The 23,211-nt window shown below is 53.4% G+C and overlaps 10 protein-coding genes and 2 non-coding genes across 12 annotated transcripts; 5 read left to right on the forward strand and 7 right to left on the reverse strand.

Moving 5' to 3' along the window:
• Nucleotides 1-19: 19 nt before the first annotated feature.
• On the reverse strand, nt 20-1,376 carry BDP55DRAFT_715979 (uncharacterized protein). The gene has a single exon (XM_060578324.1). The coding sequence runs from the start codon at nt 1,303-1,305 to the stop codon at nt 247-249; it is 1,059 nt and encodes a 352-aa protein (XP_060428933.1). The 5' UTR covers nt 1,306-1,376; the 3' UTR covers nt 20-246.
• Nucleotides 1,066-2,196, reverse strand: BDP55DRAFT_164327 (uncharacterized protein). The gene has a single exon (XM_060565717.1). It carries the CDS (start codon nt 1,955-1,957, stop codon nt 1,535-1,537), a length of 423 nt encoding a protein of 140 aa, XP_060428934.1. The 5' UTR covers nt 1,958-2,196; the 3' UTR covers nt 1,066-1,534.
• A 675-nt stretch (nt 2,197-2,871) lies between these two features.
• BDP55DRAFT_t190 lies at nt 2,872-2,943 on the forward strand. Its single transcript has one exon. It is a non-coding gene; the product is annotated as a tRNA-Thr (tRNA).
• A 450-nt stretch (nt 2,944-3,393) lies between these two features.
• BDP55DRAFT_729170 (uncharacterized protein) lies at nt 3,394-3,966 on the reverse strand (the record flags this gene model as incomplete). The annotated part of the gene is made up of 2 exons (XM_060579532.1): nt 3,394-3,732; nt 3,799-3,966. 2 exons carry the CDS (start codon nt 3,964-3,966, stop codon nt 3,394-3,396), a joined length of 507 nt encoding a protein of 168 aa, XP_060428935.1.
• A 1,536-nt stretch (nt 3,967-5,502) lies between these two features.
• BDP55DRAFT_729171 (uncharacterized protein) lies at nt 5,503-7,254 on the forward strand (the record flags this gene model as incomplete). Its single annotated transcript, XM_060579533.1, has 4 exons — nt 5,503-5,673; nt 5,792-6,283; nt 6,331-6,604; nt 6,653-7,254. The coding sequence occupies 4 exons, from the start codon at nt 5,503-5,505 to the stop codon at nt 7,252-7,254; spliced, it is 1,539 nt and encodes a 512-aa protein (XP_060428936.1).
• A 1,168-nt stretch (nt 7,255-8,422) lies between these two features.
• On the reverse strand, nt 8,423-8,529 carry BDP55DRAFT_t195. Its single transcript has one exon. It is a non-coding gene; the product is annotated as a tRNA-Met (tRNA).
• A 1,546-nt stretch (nt 8,530-10,075) lies between these two features.
• BDP55DRAFT_517672 (uncharacterized protein) lies at nt 10,076-11,107 on the forward strand (the record flags this gene model as incomplete). Its single annotated transcript, XM_060567753.1, has 2 exons — nt 10,076-10,954; nt 11,024-11,107. Coding segments are annotated over 2 exons (963 nt in total), but the record flags the coding sequence as incomplete, so codon positions are not given.
• An 880-nt stretch (nt 11,108-11,987) lies between these two features.
• Nucleotides 11,988-13,529, reverse strand: BDP55DRAFT_632581 (proteasome regulatory particle subunit Rpt2; the record flags this gene model as incomplete). Its single annotated transcript, XM_060572443.1, has 4 exons — nt 11,988-12,494; nt 12,547-13,353; nt 13,417-13,476; nt 13,527-13,529. The coding sequence occupies 4 exons, from the start codon at nt 13,527-13,529 to the stop codon at nt 11,988-11,990; spliced, it is 1,377 nt and encodes a 458-aa protein (XP_060428938.1).
• A 1,870-nt stretch (nt 13,530-15,399) lies between these two features.
• BDP55DRAFT_632582 (ubiquitin-conjugating enzyme) lies at nt 15,400-16,313 on the forward strand (the record flags this gene model as incomplete). The annotated part of the gene is made up of 3 exons (XM_060572444.1): nt 15,400-15,675; nt 15,779-16,050; nt 16,139-16,313. 3 exons carry the CDS (start codon nt 15,400-15,402, stop codon nt 16,311-16,313), a joined length of 723 nt encoding a protein of 240 aa, XP_060428939.1.
• A 988-nt stretch (nt 16,314-17,301) lies between these two features.
• BDP55DRAFT_665404 (succinyl-CoA ligase subunit alpha) lies at nt 17,302-19,358 on the reverse strand. Its single transcript, XM_060575030.1, has 5 exons — nt 18,848-19,358; nt 18,644-18,672; nt 18,411-18,537; nt 18,251-18,339; nt 17,302-18,144 (listed from the first exon to the last, which is right to left on the reverse strand). Exons 1-5 carry the CDS (start codon nt 19,012-19,014, stop codon nt 17,555-17,557), a joined length of 1,002 nt encoding a protein of 333 aa, XP_060428940.1. The 5' UTR covers nt 19,015-19,358; the 3' UTR covers nt 17,302-17,554.
• A 487-nt stretch (nt 19,359-19,845) lies between these two features.
• Nucleotides 19,846-21,631, forward strand: BDP55DRAFT_632584 (ELP3 family histone acetyltransferase; the record flags this gene model as incomplete). The annotated part of the gene is made up of 2 exons (XM_060572445.1): nt 19,846-20,140; nt 20,199-21,631. The coding sequence occupies 2 exons, from the start codon at nt 19,846-19,848 to the stop codon at nt 21,629-21,631; spliced, it is 1,728 nt and encodes a 575-aa protein (XP_060428941.1).
• Nucleotides 21,632-21,780: 149 nt separating this feature from the next.
• Nucleotides 21,781-22,819, reverse strand: BDP55DRAFT_164442 (peptidyl-tRNA hydrolase). The gene has a single exon (XM_060565718.1). The coding sequence runs from the start codon at nt 22,530-22,532 to the stop codon at nt 21,930-21,932; it is 603 nt and encodes a 200-aa protein (XP_060428942.1). The 5' UTR covers nt 22,533-22,819; the 3' UTR covers nt 21,781-21,929.
• Nucleotides 22,820-23,211: the final 392 nt, after the last annotated feature.

Below are 23,211 nucleotides of genomic sequence, written 5' to 3' on the forward strand. Positions count from 1 at the left end.
TTTATCTTACTTTACTTTACTTTACTTTACTTTACTTTACTTTACTGCGAATGTTTTTCTCAAGGCCTTGAAGGTGTCTCCGAATACTCGGGGTTCCCAGAGCGCCGTAATGCCCAATTCTCGGGCCATAGTATCAATGACTTCCCTGACCGCTTCTACTCGGCACCTCAGATGAATCCGCATCATCCCACCCGGAAGTTCTAGATACTCTTCAGTTTCGTTGTTTTGCAAGTCTGGAACTCTCCGCTAAAGTGACCTATTTTCCTCCCCGGTCCTGCGCCATTCCCACTCCATTCTTGAAGGAAAGCCATCATGTACACATTCTACCCGGCCTCCGTTGTTGCCCTGCTGAGTTGCAAAATCGATCTCAAACCCGAACTCAAGGTAGTTCTCTATAACTTGTTGTCGACGTCTAGCGCAAACCTCGTTCTCTTGCAACCGTTCAAAGCTTTCATGACCAGTAAAAATTGGCAACCCGTGACCTAGTTTCGTATCCTCGTTTTCGGGGAAAGCCAGCCGAAAGGGACATAGAATGCCTAAGTAGGTTAAAATGGCTCCCAATCCGCATTCGCACACCGGTGGGTTCAACTTGTACTGTAAATCTCTCTTTCTCTGCGCTACCTGTACGCTTTCTTGGAGCTCGTTGAGAAATCGGGGTTCTTTATAGGGAGTCGGCGATGGCATAGGGCAGAAACACAAATACGAGAAACAATTCGTCAGTCGGTACAATCCGTCACCCCGTTTTCTGAGAACCATGAAGACGAGCTGGTCTGACTCGGAGCTGCCAAGGCTTCTTTCAGGATCCGGGGCAAAATGCTCGTCATCTTGTTTTAGCAATCTATCGAGTGAGTGATGGCTCCCAATCAAAAACGACTGACCTGGGCCAGAGTTGATCCTGTACAGAGTCAAGTCATCGACGAACTCTTCTAGTGCCTCAATATGAGCCGAGCCGACGGGTGCTAGCCTTATCAGCCACAGCGAGATGGATCCCGTGTTGGAATCGACAGTGATATCCCGATGCCAAGGATAAATTTGGGAAAAGTCACTCCCAAATGGAATGAGCGATCCCGCCTTGAATTCAGCTATTCGTCTGTTAACAGGAAGCCTTGTGGCTCCGCTCGACATGGCGACATGAAATCCTCTTCTCATGGAATCATCGTACTTCCGGTTTCTACGAACGATTCTCGGCATCGCCGCTTTTGAATTCGCGATTATACGCCAGCTCGGATGGCTCCACGAATACCTGTTCCCAGGATTTTTGCGTCTCCCAAGCAGGAATCCAAGATATACCCTCGTGGGCAGCATGGCCTTGGGCCATAAAGAAGAGCTGGAGTTTTCTCTCGTTGACCAAGCAGTGCGCAAAGAACCTAATGAGCATCTGACGAGCTGAAATGGCGGAATTGGGTTGCAACGGGTTCCTATTACTTTCCAAGAATAGGAGACCGAGAATGCCGTACAGCTTGTCTCGAAAGTCTGAAGCGTCTGATTTTCCGGTCAATGCCATTATTTCCCAGAGATCCGAGCCGTCGATACGTCATTGGGCAATATACTTGAACCAAGGGGCTTCCGTGTCGTTCCAAGAAAGCTTGCGCGTGTTTGCCAACTCGTTCTCTGGCCTTGTCAGCTTGCGAGCTGTGACATGATCCGCTGCGAAGATCACATTCCTAATCATAATGAGAACACGCGGGGCAAGCACTAGTTCCTGTATGACCCAAACTCGGCCGAAATACTTTCGCTTCAACAGTTGCAAAATATGCATATCAGCGTTCTTTCGTCGCGACTCCGTGCTCATGATGTTTTCCGATGACAACACAGCATGGCTTGACATTGTTCCAAGCTCATGAAGCCGTTGTCGCTCTGGAAAGCCTTGTAGGTCATCTGGTACCAAATCATTGCCCATCCAAGCCCATACTTGCGAGCATCTCGAGTAGATTTGACCCATCTTGGCCACTTGCATAGCCCTTTCTTTGAGGTTGTTCTGATCGGTACAGATTGCGTCGACCTAAACCAGTTTCAAACCTCGAGAGGGTCGTAATATCTCAGCATGTTGCAGGCTGCAGCAGTTCTTGGTTTGAAAAATGACGTCCCAATAATCGTCGACGTAGATCGGATGACAACTATGAACGCAAGTCAGTGAGTTCTGAGGTCCGTCAAGCTATAGCAGTTGCTCATTTACCGCTCGGAGTTTTACATTCTCATCGCTCCATGTTTACGATACGGCATCATAGTCGGGGAAGTGTATCCTTGTGTGACTCCAAGTCCACATGGATAGGATACGATTTGCCTTTGTCTCCGACTGCATGGAGAACAGCAAGGCGGATTTCCATCTAGGCGATCGAGACGATGAGAAAGCTAGCATAATGCTTTCAGCGGCGCTGGCCTCCACCTTGGATCTAGGCAAAAGAGTTTGGCAATAATGCAAGATTGAGGCAGTCTTGGATCCCACCAGACTCCACTCTTGGATGACATCTTATCTCGGGCAGGCTGTCTGTCTATCTTGTTTTAAGCAATGCCAGTAGTAACCGGGCGTTGCTGCACGTCTGCGTTGGCGAGGCGTTCTTCCCCATCGGCCAATCATTCACAATGTCGTCTGAAGGAGACATCGCCAAGGTTCAATCAGTCTTCATTCTGAATCATACCATCGTGAAATTGAGACTTTGCGGTTCGTTTCAATAGACTCCTCGAGCCTGTGGAGTTCTTTGCGATTCCACCACTACTGGTGATGGGAATAAGACCGGACATTTGAGAAGGGATACATGGCTGGACGCAGCTTTTTCAAGATGTTGCAGATCAACTGAAGCCGTTACAACAGTCTTACTACTGAGCAGGGATACATATTGGGGATTTAAAACCTACACTATCATCCGATTCGCCAGCATGGCCAAGTGGTAAGGCATCGCACTTGTAATGCGGGGATCCTGTGTTCGATCCACAGTGTTGGCACCAATGTTTCATTTTGCACTTTTGGCCTATTCTAAGATCAGCAGAAGTGCAGGCTGTTGTTTTTCAGTCTCGAGAAGTGGTCAAGTGTGATCGTTGATAACTATTTGTCTTCCAATGCCTACAAGGTTCATGCACAGACTAGGGAGTCATAGAACGACTGGGGGAACAATGCGACATACTGGAGATTTGGGGTCACAGCACGTGCCTAACAAGTACCCTGTGGATGGGGGAAAGATTTACCATCATAACTCGGAAAAGACACCGGCGAAAAGTTGGCAGTCACTGTTGTCTAAGTCGATGAACAAAAGAGCGTAAGGATTGAAATCAGGTGCACAATGCCGCCCAAACCCTTTTGAAAGGCCAAGCCCCATTTTCTCAAACCGTTCCTGATATCCGTCCCTTTCCCAACGCCCGACCGGCCGTTTCCCATCACAAATTTGCTGTCCCGGCTCAGTCGTAGGTCTGCGCATGAACGCCATCCTCACGCTTCGTGACGGCGTACGTCTTGCCATTGGGAGCATCTATCTCAAGATCACCCCTACCCCGGATCGGCGACATCTCATATAAGCGCTTGGCGACGACGAAGCTGCCGGCAGCCCAGATCCAAACGAGGACGCCAATTGAGCAGGTGAAGAAGAGGATCGGAACGAGGACGAGGAGGGCGATGCCGATCCAGAACAGAGAAAAGACAACGGCGGCACCGAGAGCAAAGGCGATGGTCGAGGCGGAGAAGGAGACGAAGACGAGGATTGGGAGGAAGGAGAAGATGAATTGGCAGAGGATGAAGGCCTGATTTCCATATGTTAGCAGAAGTTGACTAATAGAGGAAGGGCGAGTATGGGTGACTGCACGTACGAAGAGGAATGGCTGCTCCTGAGCAAAGTTGTAGGCATTGCCATACGCCCTTTGTCTGGTGTCGGAGCTGACGACCCGATTGATCTGGCGCTGGCCGTAGGCATAGACACCTGCTGCATTATCCTTGGCCGAGGCCTTGATGTCATTGTAGTCGCTATGCGATGCCATGCTGGGCAATTGGTCTAGGGATATGTGGTGAAGGACGTTCGTTGATCGATGATGGGCGTTAGGGATGTTGTATAAGAAGAGACGGATGATCGGGGTTCGTTGGGGGGACGTCTCCTTTTTCTTCAATCTACGGAGTATCAATCGACGCTTCTTCTTAGCTTCCCAGGGATGGACGGGATGCTGCGATTCGAGAGGGGTCGGTCGAATGGTTGGTGAGCGCTCGCAGGGAGAGACGGGAGAGACACAGATGTAGACGTAGCACAGCAATTATGCGACGGAGTACGGAGTACTTAGTAGGTACTGGCTTGGGGGATAGTAGCGGCAGGTCGGTGACGGATCAGTGACGGAAGCACTTGAGGCTGAACAGATGCAAGAAGTTACCGCTGGCAATGGACGGTCGGATTTCCAGCTGATGCTGACGTTCACATGGCTGGCGTCTCCTGTGTTTGACTGAGGAGCGAACAGGAGGGGAGCTGGGCTTGAAGGTACCGTACAAGCCGCTCCTGACCTCACCACCCTCAGCCTACAGGACATGGAACGGCAAGTCGCGTTCCGCCGGGGCGCGTCATGCAGGTCGTAATTTAGCACTGCGTGCCTGCGTTCAGCTGGTCCCTGGCAGTGGAAGTAAGTACCTGTCCCGTAGGGGAACGAGGGATCTGGTGCGCAAGCCACACGTTGCAGCATCAGCCACACCAGCCCTGGTGGATAAGCTATGCGATACGTACTCGTCGCCCCCGCAGAGGAGGGGAGCTTGGGCCATCCAAAGATGAAGCGTCCGTGCGCAGATCTGCACGAAACGGAGGGACCATTCTCTTCGTCCGTTCTTCAGTTCATACCGTTTCGAGAGCTTCGGTCACGTGCTGTTGCGGCCGGCGTGGAACGGAAACTGCCAGCTTAAGGTGCAATCCACCTAGCCAACAGCCCAGTTCCAGGAGAGCAGGAGCAACTCGGGAAGCTTGCCGGTCCCTGAGTCCCTGACAGTCTCGAGACCCTTTCATCTGTGACACCTGCAACGTTCAATCTGTCAAAAATCTGTCAGGCTGACAATTCCATCATTTCTCTATTTTAAACACCACCCTCGCATTATCTTGATTGCATCTGGAATCTTGATCGCATTTGGGACATTCGTCATCGACGCACTCCAGATCCGCCGACGGTGTTGCGCATGCTCCATCTGCAACTGCGAGTGCATGGGTCCCGGTTCAGTAGCCGCAGCGTGTAGGGCCCCTGGTCGCCCGACTCTCACGCTTGGAACTGGCTGCTGGCGTTAACTTAGTTGCGTCCTGCAGCCCGGCAGTATGACGAGCGGCGCCATCGAGCTTGGGGATCAGATAATCGATTTTGGACTGCATCTCTTTGTCCAAGCGCCAAAACAACCCTTGAGACATCTCATTGCAGCCCCCCCCCCGGGAACATTGGAGGGAGAAGTGAAAGAGTTTCTTCCCACTTACGAGTTAAACGGTGACTCTTCGGCTGGTGCTTGTCATCCTGAAAGGTGTACTCCGTATGGTTTGTTTGGAGACCGAGTCAAATGCCATGAACGGCGCGCCGGAAAGAAAGGGGTCCACCGCCTCGCTCAAGGACGAAGTGGCGGCTCTGGAGAACGGCATTGAACGGCCAAAGATGGGCACCGCGATACGCGGAACACGTATAGGTCACAAGAAGTCGAGGAATGGCTGTCAACAGTGCAAGAAACGGCGCGTCAAGGTCAGTTTACTCATCATGGGCCCTGGTCTCTGCAGCAAGCCACGCCAAGCCTACCCCTTGAGGCTGGAGACTCAGATGAGGTCCAAGGTGACTTCAACCGTTTACTAACAATATTCAGTGCGATGAGAGTCGACCATGTCGCAATTGTGTACGGCACGACGTCAAGTGTAGTCTTGTTCTGACGCCATTCACACCTCAGCTTCCTCCCGTGACTGAGTCGCCAAAACCAGCCCAGGATGCCGCGAGTACCGCCACGCCAGGCAGTATCGGGGAAGCTTCGACGACCAGTCGCCCAGCCAGCCGGCGAGAGAGACCTTCGCCTCAATTGTCTTCGTTGAAAGACAAGGTCGCCGCTATCCAAGGGCTGCTGTCAGAGTTTACGGCTGAAGTAGACGCCCTCAACCAAAACGGCCATGACAACTACTCAAGCCCGGCGAACGGCTCAAGTCATGGCGACTCAGGAGAGGCTCAGGGCATCTCACAAGCTGACTGGCTTACCGACATGCAACTCGTCCATCACTTTACCTCCAACACGGCTCACACCCTCTCTGAGAATCCAGACTTTGTACATTTGTGGACCACGACTGTCCCTCAGATTGCATTCGCCAACGTAGGTAGTCTTCTATACACGTCCTTGCACTCAGCTAAGCCTACCAGGACTTCCTTCTTCATGGCATCCTCGCTGTATCAGCTATCCATAGAGCCCATCTCAACCCTGAGAAAAGGGACGAGTACGCCAACTTATCAGCACGCCACCAGAACATCGCCCTGAGTCAGTTCTCACCAGGATTGAGTGAGATTGGCGAAAACAACGCAGATGCCTACGTACTCCACGCAATATGCATTTTCTTGCTCAACACCTACTCCATCGCGAACCCCCATGGGCACATCACCTCCAAGGACGTCGCCCAGTCTTTCATCCTATTGCAAGGTTAGAACCTCGCAGGACTCAAATCATTGCCGTACTGACCCATCCAAGGAATCAAGAGCATCCTTACCCTCCCGTTCGCCCACCGATACATCTCCAACGGCCCGCTTGCCCGCTGGCTCTACCAAGGCGGCGTCGAGCCAGCCGTAGGCGGAAACTTTGCCTCCAAAATCGACGACCTCCTCAACCTCACACGGAGCATGGCACCCTCAGACGACACAACGACCTGCCAATCTGCGCTCGAAGGCCTTAAAATCACCTTTGCCGCAGTCTCCACCCCGCAACATAGGTCCGGTCTAGTCTGGCGCTGGGCCGTCTCCCTTCCGCAGCCCTTCCTGGAGCTGATGAGCCAGAACCACCCAATGGCACTCGTCATCCTAATGCACTACGCGGCGCTGGTACACGCCTTTGAGCGAAATATGTGGTACCTCGTCGGATGGGGCAACAACGTCGCCTCGGCTTTGGATCAGGCTATTCAGGAGCCTTGGAGAGAGTGGATTCAGTGGCCTTTGCGGTGTATCCGGGAAGGTGTCGATATTCGGCAGGTTGAACCATTCAAGCCTGTGCCGATTGAGAGTGTTCCGAGGACGCAACCTCCTACTGGCGCCAATTTCAAGCTCGACCTTTTCCGACTAGGCGAGCCACCGGGATGACGCATTCGAGGATTCGACTCGGATTAGGTTCACCTGAGAGAGTAGTCTACAGAAATGTTGCAGACTGAGCCTCGGACTCAAGAGCGGCTCCCTCCCGAGCGGTCCTGTTCTGAGGATGTATCTTCAACACCACTCGACAACGCGTTGGGAGAGCGTCCGGCGATAGTGCAAGTTCTTGACAACGGCTCAGAATGTGCAGAAATATGTCTCGTTCGTCAGGAAATCCTCGACACACGCCCAAATTCTGCCGCGGCTCGGCTCTGTTCTAGCAGGAGTGTAGTGACGGCTGGTTGGTCCGCGAGACAACACAATGTGGTTCGCCCTTCGGTAAGAGAACCCGTATGTATGTACACTTCACTCCAGGCACTGCGCAGCACAAGACGCGTGGACCATGCGATGGGGCTTTCCAAGTCATTGAGAAATACAACGCTCAACTTTGGAAGCGCCATGAACGTAGTGGCATAGCGAGAAGGGGCCTTTGAGGCACGGGCAACCTCGCTCAGCATTTGAGATGCGCCAACAGCAGATGAGGGAGATTAGCAGTGGAAAAACACTTATCGATTACGTTAAACTACAACATGTTTTCCAGAGAAGCATTGGGAAACTATCAGTATCGCTTGCGAAGGCGCATGTCGCCTATTCGTGGGTACATTGGCCGCCTTTCCGCTGCAACTGTCGACCTCTACAGCAGATCCCCGAGGGACGGGAAGGGAACGATAGGGAAAGGTCTCGGTTAGCGAGGCTTTCAATTGTTTACCTTATCTACAGACTGCTCGTCATCGAACAGTCTGCATGGGGCCTCAAAGATTGAGCGCGTTAACGGGCGTTCCCTCGCCCCATCGATCTACACATATCAGTTGAATATGATGCATCAAAGTCTTTCGATCCCCATGTGTACACACATACCAGTGATTCCATATATCTGAAAGACCGAATAGCATAATGGAAGCCCTCAAGTTGCTTTTCATACGGAAGCGTTTGATGCTTTGCGACGGACCCTGTGCTTGGTTGGCTGTTGTGTTAGTACCGCTGTGTCAACGACGTGATATCACCGCGGCGCAGCAAGAACACACTCACACAATGTGCGATGTACAAAAGTAGCCAAAAACGAATGGAAATCGAATCCTAACTCAAAATTTGGCAATTTGGAAGCATGAGCAAAAGCAAATGTCCCTAGCAAGGCTCGAACTTGCGACCTTTGGATGACCCCTAGATAATCTAGAGTCATATGTATTTGATATGAGACCAACGCTCTACCGACTGAGCCATAGAGACTATTTGATGATAGAGCGGGGAGGGTTAGGGCTATAAGGACCCTCTGCATCCCGCTGACCGAACTCTAATTCTCCGGTTGGCCCAAAGCGGTTCCATCACGCGCCCCCACAGCCCCCAAGCCCCACCTCGCCTTTCCGCCGCGCTTCGGCCTCCCGCCGTTCACTTCGGCCACCTGCAATCCCGCGAGGAACCGCACACTTCTGGTCTTACCACGTACCGGAGTCTACCAACGTAAGACAGGGTCATATTGGCTACCTTGGCCGAGCTTCCTATCGACATCCAATCATCAGGCAGTTTTCCAGGACCGCGAGGACAGTTGCGCGTTTCTGACAGTTACACACCACAAGATGCTGCCAAACTCTCCGTCTCACTCTTGCTGCGCCACCACTGTCTTTTGGTCGTCTTTCTACCGAGTTGGGGGTTGAGCAGGAGTAAGGCACTGCATTTCATCCCAATCATGTCCATTTCTAAGAGTCTTGAGGGGCTGGACTGGTAAACGCAGTCACATGAAACGTAAAACACAAACCCAAGCTTTCTTTCATTTTGAGTAGCCGTACCGGTAGTCGTCGTGGACATGGGATGATTGAATGCCCCGCCTCCACTTCTCATCGTCTTCTCACACTACCAAGCTCTACGCAGTAATGCCTCTATCCCCTATCCCCATCATATCCGTCTTGTCCTCTTCTCGTCTCCGAACTCAAGTCCCTCCGCCTCCGAGTGATCATCCCGACCATAACTCACGTTTCCTCTCACAGACATCTCTCGCCCAGCCGGACGCCCAGACGCCAAGAAGCATGAACCATTACCCAGCACTCAGCACCTCTCCTTCCACCGGACAAACTCCCATTGGCCCGTCGGTCTCATTCTCTCCTCTATTCGTCCACCACCCCCGGTCGCCGTCTCACCTCTCGCCGTCTTGGAACCCATCTTCGCGAGGCGAGACCTCTTTCTCGGCCCCTCCCCTTCGCATATGCCATGAGTGCCACAGCTATTGCCGCCGGCTGGGCGAGCGCGCGAGTGCAGCGTCACCCCGTCTCCCATCTAGAGGTTGTTAGTCTTTGCGTCTTCTGGCTGAAAGGGCGATCCCTGATGACGCCTCCTGCTCTTCCAAGCCTCAAGTGAGGTACGTTGTTGGGACGAAAGATGTATATATCATGCTCCTGAGCACCGCTCGAGTTGGGATTATTTTCTATTATCTCTATCAAAGAGAGTAGACAAGTAAACACTTGTGAGTCAAAGCTTGTAACAAGACGACACCTAGTCCATCTCGACATCTTGATATCCTTAACATCGACTTACACGACCAAAACACCACCATCACCAACACCCAAACATCACCATGACCCTCATCACAGAATCCAAGCCCTCCCAGGCTCCAACCCAAACCCACGAAGCTGAAGCAGACACCCACTCCCTCCACTCAACCCCCTCCTCCTCCTCCTCAGCCCGCTCAACAATCTCCCGCCGCCTCTCCCTAACCCGCACCCTCTCCTCCCTCCATCGAGCTCGCACGAACAGTACCGCCGACCGCGCCCCTCCCGCCGTAAAACCCTCCGGCAAAGGCTTCGGCGCAAATCTCCACAAAATCACAACAACAGCCGGCATCCCCTTCAACAAAGCCGCCAACCTCGTCGGCGCAGAAGGCTGGTTCCCGCAAACCATGCCCCGCGAGTGCGCAAAGGCAGCACGCATCCTCCACGCCTTCACCGCCCTCGGCCCGGAACCCCCTTCTTCAAAGGGGACCTCCGCGCCCCTCCACCCGCTCGGCATCACCCGCCGCTCCATGGTCACCATCCCCCACCAAGTCCTAGCCCACTGCGCCGGCCTCGCCATATTCAACACCCTCCGCGCGGGTGCCTACATGGGCTCCCTCGCCGCCGGCTCCGGCATCGTCGTTGCGCGCAGACCCGACGGAACATGGTCCCCTCCCTCCTCCTTCGTCGTATCCACCCTCGGCGCAGGCTTCATGTTCGGCCTCGACATCTACGACTGCGTCCTCGTCCTCAACACAGCAGCCCAGGTCGCAGCCTTCACGCACCCGCGCGTCTCCCTCGGCACAGAAGCCTCCGTCGCCATCGGACCCGTAGGCACAGGCGGCGCCGTCGAAGCCGCCGTCTCAAAGACAGCAAGGCCAATGTACAGCTACATGAAGTCCCGCGGGCTCTGGGCAGGCGTACAAATCGACGGGACAATCATCCTCGCGCGACAGGACTGCAACAGCGTAGCCTACGCGGACCGACGCATCTCGGCCAAGAAGATTCTGCAGACGCAGGCGGAGTGGCCCGAGGGATCGATGCCGCTTTGGCAGACGCTGATGGCGCTTGAGGGGCGGTATTCGATGGATCCGGCCATTGCGAGGGAGGTGGCGATGATGGGACCGCCGGGGGATGCTACGCCGCCGCCGCCGCCGATGGAGGATGACGATGTGCCTGCGCCGGCGTATACGCCTTCTGTGGCATCGCAGTTGAATTTGAATGCGTATGGTGGGGGAGAGGAAGGTATCACGAACGCGCCCAAGGATGCCGAGGAAGAGCCTGTTTTGGAAGAAAAGGAGAGACTTAGGCGAGCGGGATACTAAGTTGTGGCTCGAGTCCTTTAACGCATGATTTGTCGTTCTTTTGGCCATCTTTCATTGGTACTAGTTGGGTATTTTTTCTTCATTTTTGGGATCACGGGTTATGGCGCGCAACATTAGACTGTCAAAATAGTTTCCTACAGCACGATATCAAGACATTATGGATTTCCATTCCCAATCTCGCAGCTTTCCCAACCACAATCCACATGTTCAGTGCGGGGAACCGACTAAGAGATCAAGCTTCCGGGACTTCGCCTCGCATGCTAGGAACCTCCTTGACGCTCACCAGCCGCACATGTCAGGGATGCCGTCCCTTTCGGAAAAACGGCCGTGAGGTCTAGACCTCCATTCATTCAATGCAAGAAAACCCCGGTCGAGGCTGTCAAGCCAAGGTTACAAGAACTGCTATCGAGTCTCGAATGCCATGAGTAAAGTTCGTCTGAACGTCCCGCTGTCTCTATCATCGAGGTTGCCACTCTGCAGGCCAGCGGTCAACTTCACCGTTGAGACCCTGGCACACTTCCGTTAGTTTGCGAAGAGATATTGATGTCTTAGTAAGGGCCTCCGTTCCACCAATGTGCTTAATATCGGCAGATGGCATTTCATGTAGCTTCAAATTGGGGCCCTCCTTCGATGCTTATAATAGGTGGCTCGCCTGGAAATCGAGGACCCTTGCACCGAAAATTTAGAGTTCGATAGTCTCCAGTTTTCGCTTGCTTCAAAACATGCTTCGCGTAGTCATCACTTCACGCTGCAACACAAACAATCCATGTCATGTCGTTAATCAATGCCAAGTCAACGTCAAGTAACGTCAAGACATGCCTTGCCATTATCTCTATCGTAGTCCCCGTCTAGCCTTAGTCCCGTACCCTCGTCATACAAACTACAAGTACAAGCCCTCGGGCTCACTCTCCTGCTTGGTGCGAAGGACTCTCTCTCTGGCCGACCGGAAGTCTGCCATCTGGACGCGCATGCGGCGTTCACGGAGAGCCAGGAGACCAGCCTCTGAGCAAATAGCCTTGATGTCGGCACCGGAAAGGTCGTCCTTCTGCGAGATGAACTCTTCAAGCTCGACATCGTCGTTGAGCGACATCTTGGATGTGTGAAGCGTAAAGATCTTGCGCTTGGTGTTCTGATCGGGGTTCTCAAAGAGAATCTTTCTGTCGATACGTCCGGGACGAATCAGGGCGGGGTCGAGAGTCTCAATCTTGTTGGTGGCCATGATGACCTTGACGTCACCACGGTCGTCGAAACCATCAAGCTGGTTGAGAAGTTCCAACATGGTTCTCTGGACTTCTCGTTCACCACCAGACGTCGAGTCGTAACGCTTCGTTCCAATGGCATCGATTTCGTCAATGAAGACAATCGAGGGAGCGTTCTCGCCAGCAACCTGAGCTTGTTAGCGATTGGTTGGCTCAGCAAAGTAACAAAGACAACCATACCTGGAACAACTGGCGGACGAGACGGGGACCGTCACCGAGATACTTCTGGATAAGTTCACTTCCCACTATACGCAGGAAAGTGGCAGACGTCTGATTGGCAACAGCCTTGGCGAGCAACGTCTTTCCGGTACCGGGAGCACCGTAGAGAATGACACCTTTGGGCGGCTTGATACCCATCTCCTCGTACAGCTCCGGATGCAGCAGAGGAAGCTCGACCGACTCTCTGACTTCCTGGATCTGCTGCTCCAAACCACCAATATCGGCGTATGATTCCGTCGGGGCCTTGTCCAGCTTCATCACACTGACCAGAGGATCGGCATCATCAGTCAAAACACCAACAATGCTGACGCTCTTGTGATGGAGCAGGACACTGGCGCCGGGCTCCAGCAGGTCCTTGTCGACGAAGCTCATGATGCTAACATAGTACTCGGGACCAGTCGTGCTACTAACGATGGCGTGATCATCGTCAATCATCTCCTCCAACGTACCGACACCCATGGGGCTGCCACGCATATCGTCGACGCGGCCACGCTCGTCGGCCATGCGGTCGACATCACCCTCGGGGCCGACGGCGGCACCCTCCTTGACGGCCTTGGCCTTGCGGAGGCGCTCCTGGTTCTCAACGTACTCTTCCTCGAGGATCAAGTGATCGTGGATTCGCTGCATTCGTAATAGGCGGAGTTTGCATCGACTGGTGGGGAAGACGGCGGGGAGCTTCGCAGCGGCGCTGGTGCCGGCCGCCTTTCTCTTCTTGCGACCGACTCTGGTGGTAGGGCGTGGGGGAGGCTCGTACTTGGGCTTCTCCTTCTGCACCGCCAGTCAGTCTGCGTTGACCATTTTCTCTGTCTTTTTAAGATTCGGCTGGCATACCTTCTTATCCTTTTCATCCTTTCCATCGCCTCCACCACCCATTCCTGACTGGTTTTGACCCTACCGAGCTGTTAGATTGTTGCTGCCACGTTTCGGACAGCGATGCTCACCATCTTGTGCCACGGGGAGCTCCAAGAGCTCAGTGGGAAGTTGCAGACGGCTTTTCTGTGTTGATGGGACGAAGAACAGGCGATCCTCTGATTCGGGGAGGTGTCGAGGTGTCGTCAATGAGCTTGTGATGATGATGGTTGTAGGTGGATTCCGGAGATGGAGCGCAGGGGAGCAATGGAAGGCAAGGCTGCTGCTGCTTGCGTAGGTAATCAATGCGTAGCAGCATCGGGGCCACTGCTGCAGGCGGCAGAGAAACGCGACGCTCAGCTTCCCTGGGTCACTTAGGCCGGATTCGGCAAGTGTGGCTCCAGAGTCACGTGCCTTATCGGAGGCTTATCCAAGCTGAGTTGCTGAGTCATGATCCCTCGAATCCACGCCTCAAGGCCGGCCTGACAGACTCCTTCCTAACGGTTCAGGTCTGGAAGTCTACCCTATGAGAATAAGAGAGAAAGAAATACCTAACTTGATCGAAATAATGAATGGTCACCTGTTTGTATCCATTTTTTTTCTTTCTTTGTTTTATCTTGGATGAACTAATGACGGCTGGCTTCTCCACAATGTTGAAAGTAGCCCAGATCCTTGCCAATATTACTGACCCGGACACAGTCGACGTCTTATACCAAGCTGTAGTAAGGTGATCGAGAGCTCCCTTCTTGAAACGACATAACAGTTGAAATGCTCCCTGTCTTATTTATAAAGATTTTGTAACGGGATCTATACAAGATGGAAAAACTCGCTACGTTTAAAGAGTGACCCGCAAGCTATATCTATAGTGGAAGATGAACGGCATTGAGATAATTGCAAAAAAGAATAAACTCTAGAAATTATAAATCTGCCAACACGTTTCTTACCCTCAATAGTCGGAAGATGTCTTGAAATAGTCGATTCCGGATCGATCAATTGCTGCTGACTGATGTTTTGGAATGCAACTGAGGTATCATTTTCGTTCATTTATTGTTAGAAGAACCGTTCCTGAGTGAGTTCAGGATGGCACGTTCAACTAGGCGCAAACTGAACGCTCCTTAGACACTGGGGGATGTTATGACTTCTTCTATAACTATATCGACCATCTGGAGACTCTAGGAGACACTTGGGAACGGAGGCGGGTGCTAGAATTTTGGCCCTCGCACACAGAGTTTAGCTGATCGCTATCTGTCACGTCTGTGTAAGTGAGGCCTCGGTGACACCGAAGGTCAAGGCGCCTGATTAGTTTGCCAAAGTCTGCCCCAGTCCCTAGATATTGACCAATCAGATTTTACGAAGGATGTACGGTTCTTTGTATGTCACAGGCTGTTCTCTTGCTTTGATTACCTGGACATTCACAATCAGAGAAATGTTGGTGAGTCTCGTTGGTGTAACCAGACGGTAGAAATGACAGGTCCCGCGGTGCTTAACTCGCCTTACCTAAGCTTGGAGGTACTTCCCGTCTTGCACTGTTGCCGACCCCGCCTTCTCGCGCAGCTCTTCCAGCGGGCCAGCCACCAAGCAGCTCCCTGGAGGCTGACGGCCCTGACAATCCAAGGGCGCTAAGGTGCGGTAGTGGGCTTTGCACGGACCATTCCAGCATCATCTGTCGCTGAAGGGGGAGGGGCACGTCCGTCGGCTCCTTCTCCTCTCAGGCGAGGCAAGCTGCGACTGGAAGTTGGGTTCCGACGCCGAACGGTCCTTTGCCAACACCAACACAACCAACCTTGCCTCGCTTTCTCCCCGAGAAACACCAAACAACGACACATCACTACCTCGAACCACACAGTTTAAACCCCATTACAACTAATACTCTACAAATACACGCCCCTATTCTTCACCGCTACCGACCTTATTCCTAAGGAATACCGAATCAAACCCCCAACGATCCCGCAAAGCAGTTGCATCATGGCTACCACCCCTTCCCTCAGCCCGAAGGAGCGACGAATCGGCAAGGAGCTGATGGACATTCGTAACGACAAGGACAACTCTGGAGTATTTGCTCAGCCGATCAATGAGGCCAACTTGCTCCACCTGAAGGGTTCCTTTCCCGCACCTCCCGATACACCCTACGCCGGAGGCTTGTACGAAGTCGACATTAAGATCCCCGACAGCTACCCCTTCAAGTCTCCCACCATCAAGTTCATCACCAAGATCTGGCACCCTAATGTCAGCAGTCAAACTGTACGCCTCTTCCCTGTCGCCTCGTGGTTCCTGTGCCGCCTTCTTCCACAGCACATATGCCCTCCTTGACTACGACTAGTACTAGAGATGCTGACTGAACTAGGGTGCTATCTGTCTGGACACACTCGGTAGTGGCTGGTCTCCAGTACAGACGATCAAGACGGCTTTGCTTTCCCTTCGCATGCTACTCGAGTTCCCTAACCCCAAGGACCCCCAAGACGCAGAGGTGGCCAAGATGATGCTAGAGAACCCCGAGGGGTTTGCGAAAAAGGCACATGAGTGGGCTGTTAAGTACGCCGGTGCACCGTCGAAGGAATTTGACACAACAAAGTACAAGCAGGTTGCTTCCGAAGCAAAGGAAAATGACGTAAACAGGTGCGTTTTCATGAGTCGGCTGCACGCTAGACGGAGGCTACACAGCACAGGGAATATGCGTTAGGGGACAAGGCTGACGGAGTTACAGGTATGCTGGCTACAATAAGGATCTCATCGACCGCTTTGTCGGCATGGGGTTCGAGCTCGATGCTGTCGTTGAAGCCTTCACCTTCATAGGCATCGATCGCAATGGTGGTATGGACTACGAACTTGAAGAGGCATATCTTGGTGACATTACCGCCCACCTCCTCGGCGAGCAATGATTCAACTACCCAAAAAGTGGCCGCCCGGTGGATCGTCCGACCGAGGTTGAGGGCTACCAGGCCATCAATCTCGATTGATCCGAGGACGATATGAGTACAAAGTGACGAACACGGCAAATCATGAGACGACGGGTAGCATTGCATCGAATATGGAGTTGGTCAACATCTAGACTTGGGCATTAGTGGAATTCTGGCTTTCACGGTGAATGGTTCATAGGCGTTGCGGTTCAGGGAACTCGGAGCGTACCTTACTGGGCATGAAAGGCTCTGGGTATTGTCTTCGAGGACTCACTGCTTGCGCGCCCGTATGAACCGTTTTGCTTTGACGGTAACGTGTCGCATGTCTGGTATCCAGGCGGGAATAGGGACGGTTGGTTTGTACGGGGCACGGAGTATTTACCTGCCTGAGCGTTTGGCTCTGGCAGTTCCGCATCGCGGACTTTTGGCGTTTTCTGTTTTTGCACATGGGACGTTTGGTCTGTTCTACTCTTCATCCATCACTGCTTACGAGCAGCTTTCCAGCAAGAGTGTTTTTCTGTAAGATACACACAGGTAGCCCTAGCTTATGTATGCTTCTGGCATTCACGGTCACGTCGGCTTTAGAAGCTGGCAACTCAAATCACATCATCCAACATGGAGGCTGCATCCTTTCCTCCGGTCACTAGTCTCCAGTTTTTCTGGGCCGAAGCCGCTTCCCCTCGGGGTTCGGAGACGGGACCCTGGTTGATTTTACTCGGGGGTTGTATGGGGAGTCGTACGACAGCAGGGCCCTACATGCCGAGATGGCGCGAAGCGCAACGAATGAGGTCAGAGGATCGGGATAGCGGGTAGCATTGCATATATCTTGCGGTTAAAAAAATTGTTTATAAGCTTGGGGAATTCGAGATACAAAACGGGAGAAGGGAGGGAATGGGAGAGATAACCCGCAGTGTTCCTATTTCCGAAATTCTGGGGAACTTATTCAAAACTTTCCCATCCTTTCCACTCTCCTTCGTTTGCTTGCCCTGTTGTCCTTGCCCAGCCTCCAGTCTATATCAAGTTATTTGGGGCAACACGTTCAAACACACACACACACACACACACACACACGGCGCATCTCACTCGATGCAAGGCGAGAGAGAAGCTTGGTGTTTCCTATCCCGGTGACTACGCTCTCAACACAAAATTCTCTTCTTTAATATGTTACATACACAGCTGAAGCTTTACCCCTTCAACGTCTCGAAGATATGATGTGGTTGTTTTTACAAGAGGTCGCGGCGGACGAACTCGTCGTAGAGGGCCTTGCCGAGGCCGGCGGGGGAGGGCTCGACAATGACGCCGGCAGCCTTGAGCGCGGAGATCTTGGAGTCGGCACCGCCCTTGCCGCCGGAGACGATGGCACCGGCGTGACCCATGCGACGGCCAGGGGGCGCGGAGATACCAGCGATGAAGGAGACGACGGGCTTGCCGCCGTTGACGGTGTTGTTGGCGCGGAGGAAGTCGGCAGCGTCCTCCTCGGCAGAACCACCAATCTCACCAATCATGATGATGCCATCCGTCTCCTCGTCCTTGAGGAAGACGTTGAGGCAGTCGATGAAGTTGGTACCGCTGAAGGGGTCACCGCCGATACCGACGACGAGGGACTGGCCGAGGCCGGCCTGGGTGGTCTGGTTGACGGCCTCGTAGGTGAGGGTGCCGGAGCGGGAGACGATGCCGATGCGGCCGCGCTTGTGAATGAAGCCGGGCATGATACCGATCTTGCACTGGCCGGGGGCGATGATGCCGGGGCAGTTGGGGCCGACGAGGCGGGTCTTGGATTGCGTCTTCAGCATGTTGGTGATGCGGACCATGTCTGAGGTATGGTGAGTATTCGAGCTGCGAAATGGCTTCGAGGAATCGAACGCCTCTGAAGCTTTGAAGCCTCAAAGGAACCGAGAGGGGGCAAAGGGGGAGCATACCATGCTGGGGGATACCCTCAGTGATGCAGACGACGAGGGGAATCTCGGCGGCAATGGCCTCTTCGATACCGGCGGCGGCCAGAGGGGGGCTGTTTGATTTCTAGGTCAACATCCTGCTCTCCCAAATGATATTGTTTGCGGCATCGTGAAGTAAACGTACGGGACGAAGATGGCGGTGGCATCGGCGCCAGTCTCCTTGACGGCCTCGCTGACGTTACCGAAGACGGGGAGACCGAGGTGCTCCTGGCCGGCCTTCTTGGGGTTCGTTCCACCAACGACCTTGGTGCCTATTCATGTCCATTGATATCAGTCTCGGAGTATTTCCTAACAAGGTTTTGCGATGCGCGAGAGAGATATGGGTCGCGCAATTGCTTCGGAGTTATTATCGCGTACCGTAGTCGATGGCCTGTTGCGCGTGGAAACTGTGTCGCAAACCATGTTAGCTGGACTGAACTTCTTCATGGCTATCATGCGTAGGCGCGGACAGAGTAAATATCGCCAGATATACCTCTGTCAAAACACCAAACATCCAAACAGGGGTAGGAAAACATGTGCTAGTCGGCCCCTCGGGCGTCGGAGGAAGATAACACCACTTACGTTCCCTGCTTGCCAGTGAAGCCCTGGAAAAGCACCTTGGTCTCGGAGTTGATGCGCAGGTTGTCGATGGTCTTGGTGTAAGGGCCAGCTGCAGAGGCGCTGTATGCACGCTTGGCGGCTTGGTTCAGGAGCTTGCCTGTCGGCCGCATCTGTCTCAGGGACTGCATCTTGGGCGATGTGTATGTGTGTAGATGTGTGTGTGTAAAGGCGTGGAACAGCGCAGCTTCGAAAGAACCGCAGCGCCAATTAAAGGAAGTGTTGGTATTCGGAGGAGGATCTCGTTTGGAGAGAGAGAAATGAGATGGGCGGCTATCGTGGGGGAAGGGGAAAAAGATGAAGATGGAGCTGTGCAGGTGCTTCAATGCAAATTCACGTCACTTTCCGAAAGAAGGGTCAAACTCGCAGTAGGGGAAGGCCAGCAGCAAAACTTGAACCGAGCTCTTTCGCTTCTTTTGCGAGACAACCGGGTCTGCAGCAGGCGAGCCACGACTCCACGAGGGAAGCACGGGACCCGAACGCCCGGGAAAACCCGTGGCCAATTCCACGGTGGGTTCGGTCGTCCGGCAGAGATGATGATCCGGTCGGACCAATCGAGGCCGCGGCAATCAGCACGGCTCAAGATAGGAAGGCACCGAAGGACACCCTGCCAGTCGTACCTGCCACCCCCTCCTGCATGGGACGGCACGTACCAGCTTTGACATGCAGATTTGACGTGTGGCGTCGTGCGACGAGTTGAAGTTGTGGCTGATTACCCCACCATCCAGCGACTTGCATTTGATGGTTTCCTCCAAAATTTCAAAGAGAACGGACAGTCAACTCTCCAAACCCCAACTTCACTCCGACTTATGACTCTGACGACTTGACGCTAAGGAGGCGAGATTACGGCGAACACGAATAATTCAACCTCGAACTTTCACCGTTACACATTACGAACCGAAGAGACGAACACACACTAAACTCAGAGATTACCCCCCCCCCCCCCCCCATTCTCCCCAAAGATGGCGACCACCACCGTCACCGTCACCAAGGGGCGGTCCAAGAACGACAATCTACCCCCCGAGAACGAGCGCTTCCTACGATGCTGCGCCGATGTCGCCAACGCCTTAATCGAAGACCATGAAGCCATCAGGGACCCCAAGAACCCGCCAAAGGATCTCAACCTCAATTCTTTGCGCAACAAGTTTTCGAGGAAGCACAAGCTCGCCAATATCCCGCCCTTCACTGCCATTATTGCTGCAATTCCTGAGCACTACAAAAAGTACATCCTGCCGAAGCTCATTGCGAAGCCAATCCGTATGTTGTCTTTCAACTCTTCCCCCATAAACAGGCGCATGCTCACTGTACCTACCAGGGACATCATCGGGTATCGCCGTAGTGGCCGTCATGTGCAAGCCTCACAGATGTCCGCACATCGCTTACACAGGTAACATTTGCGTCTACTGCCCCGGCGGCCCGGACTCCGATTTCGAATACAGCACACAATCATACACAGGGTACGAGCCCACGTCGATGCGGGCGATTCGCGCACGTTACGACCCCTTCGAGCAGGCCCGCGGCCGTGTCGACCAACTTAAGTCTCTCGGCCACTCAGTTGACAAAGTAGAGTACATCATCATGGGTGGCACATTCATGTCACTGCCGGTGCCGTACAGGGAGGACTTTATTGCCCAATTACACAATGCCCTCAGCGGATACCAGACATCGAACGTGGACGAGGCCGTGGAGGCCAGCGAGATGAGCAACATCAAGTGCGTCGGTATCACAATCGAGACGAGGCCGGATTACTGTTGGCAGCCGCACCTGACGGATATGCTGCGTTACGGCTGCACGAGGTTGGAAATTGGAGTCCAGTCGCTGTACGAAGATGTTGCAAGAGACACGAACCGTGGCCACACTGTTGCCGCCGTCGCCGAGACGTTCTGCTTGGCCAAGGATGCTGGTTTCAAGGTGGTCAGCCACATGATGCCTGACTTGCCCAACGTGGGTATGGAGAGAGATCTGGATCAGTTCCGGGAGTACTTTGAGAGTCCTGCGTTCCGTACGGATGGTCTTAAGATTTACCCGACTCTCGTCATCAGAGGCACCGGGTTGTATGAGCTGTGGCGCACAGGTCGTTACCAGAACTACACTCCCAACGGGCTGATCGATCTCGTCGCAAGAATTCTGGCCCTAATCCCGCCATGGACACGTATCTACCGCGTTCAGAGAGATATCCCCATGCCCCTGGTCACGTCTGGTGTGGAGAACGGCAACTTGCGCGAACTGGCACTAGCGAGAATGAAGGATTTCGGTACAACATGTCGAGATGTGAGGACGCGCGAAGTTGGTGTGAACGAGGTCAAGAACAAGATTAGGCCGAACCAAATCGAGCTGGTGCGACGAGACTACACAGCCAATGGCGGATGGGAAACGTTCCTTGCGTACGAGGACCCGAAGCAGGACATTCTTGTTGCCCTGCTGCGTCTACGAAAGTGCACCGAAAAGTACACGTACCGTGAGGAGCTCGTTGGACAGCCGACGAGTCTGGTCAGAGAGTTGCACGTTTACGGTACCGCAGTGCCGGTACACGCCAGAGATCCGAAGAAATTCCAGCATCAAGGTTTCGGCACGCTCCTAATGGAGGAGGCAGAGAGAATTGCAAGGGACGAGCACGGCAGCGAGAAGATTAGTGTTATTTCTGGAGTAGGTGTGAGGAGCTATTACGCCAAGCTTGGGTACTGGCTCGATGGACCGTACATGAGCAAGTGGCTTGATGGGCGTCCTGGGCCCGATGAGGCTACGTGAAGTAATGAACGCGACGCTCATTGACAGGAATCGATTCGCCCCGTGCGTGGCCTTCATGGACTGTAGCCCTCATGACGTGAAGCTTTGCTTTGCGCGCCCGGCACGAGGGACAGGCTCACTCTTGTCCTCAGTCTCTGGGAACCTGTAGAGGCGCATTTGCAAAGGCCGTTGTCTCATGCCGCATTCTTGCAGCCTCGAATCATGGTGCAGGCTCAGACCCAAATGGATGTAGGGTAAGGGCTACCCGGCGCCCAAGTTGTGAGGTGGATGATGGGAACGGAGCGATGCTTCAGATGCTTCACTTCCCAGCTGCAGCATCAAGCTTCTCCTCGAATGCGAGGAGGCACTCAAGCACACCAGGTCCGCCTTCGGTCTCGAGAGCAGACCATTGGTCCTTGGTCATGCGCTTCAGGACGTAGTTAGATACCGTAGAGTGATCGCGCTCGTCGGGCCGCCCAATGCCGACTGCTATTCTCGCCCACTTTGACTCTGGGTAATCCGCCTCGCGGAGACAATTGTTGACGCTCTTGATGCCGTTGTGACCTCTGTGACTGCTCTTCCACTTTCTCGTCTTGACGAACCCTAGGTCCTCTTCTAAGTCATCGTGAACGAGTATGAGACTCAAGTCTGCTGGGTTCCTGGTGCCGAGGGTCTCTTTCCACGCCTTTGCCAGCCACTTTCCGGTCACGTTCATGACGGAGGGGCTCTGGATCATTGCGTATTTGGGACCAAAGGAGGCCAGACATGAGCTGCCACCGAAACGGCCTCTATGGAAGGCGGGCTGTGAGGGACCTAGGAGTTTCTGAAGAGAGTTGAGGGCATGGTGGCCTGCTGAGTGAAGGGTGTTGTAGTGTGGCTCTGGGTTCCCCAAGCTGACGAGGAGAAAACGAGGGGCGTTCATTTTGTTTGTTGATTTTTCTTTGATCTTTTCTGTAATGTTGAGATGCAGTTGTAGTGTTGAATGTCTAGAATGAGAGTGTATGAAACCCAGGGACTTGTAAGCTTATTAAAGAAAGGACTGAACATATCTCCGTAAGCATAAAAGAATTTGAGGCCATTGTCCTGATCTAACAAGGTCTGCATAAAGAGCCATAAAAGCGCCTTGTATTTGCACAAAGAAGCTTCTAGGATAAATTGGCCTCGTGCACCACGCAGTTATGCAGCATTACCTAGTCATTCGGAGCTGAGTCACTGGGGAGTGAACAATCGGAAAACGGCACTTGCGCCCACCGCCATGCCTTTCCCAGTCGACGTGCAAAGCCTTAGGTAAGCACAGCAAGAAAGGCTGCCTATAGGGCTGAGCCACAGAGCTACCCGACGCTAAGAGGAGCTAACACCAACAAGGACGTGGCGCAGCCCAAAGCCTCTGTTCGCTGACGTCGGTTTCCGTTTCTGGGCGCTGTCGGTGCCAGTTGGGTCTCCCCAGTGGTGCTGTGCTGTGTGTTGCTGTGCGTGCATTGAGTGATTCGTCCGCGCAATCAAAACCGCATTTCCTTTCTCCCCCTCCACCACCCAGTGCACCCCCCCCATCAATTCAACCTTTGGACGACGAAACGAAACGGCCTTCCTACGAACAACGA

The sequence above is a fragment of the Colletotrichum godetiae genome (genome assembly GCF_030913485.1).
Source record: "Colletotrichum godetiae strain CBS 193.32 chromosome Unknown BDP55scaffold_23, whole genome shotgun sequence".
Taxonomy (NCBI): Eukaryota; Fungi; Ascomycota; class Sordariomycetes; order Glomerellales; family Glomerellaceae; genus Colletotrichum; species Colletotrichum godetiae.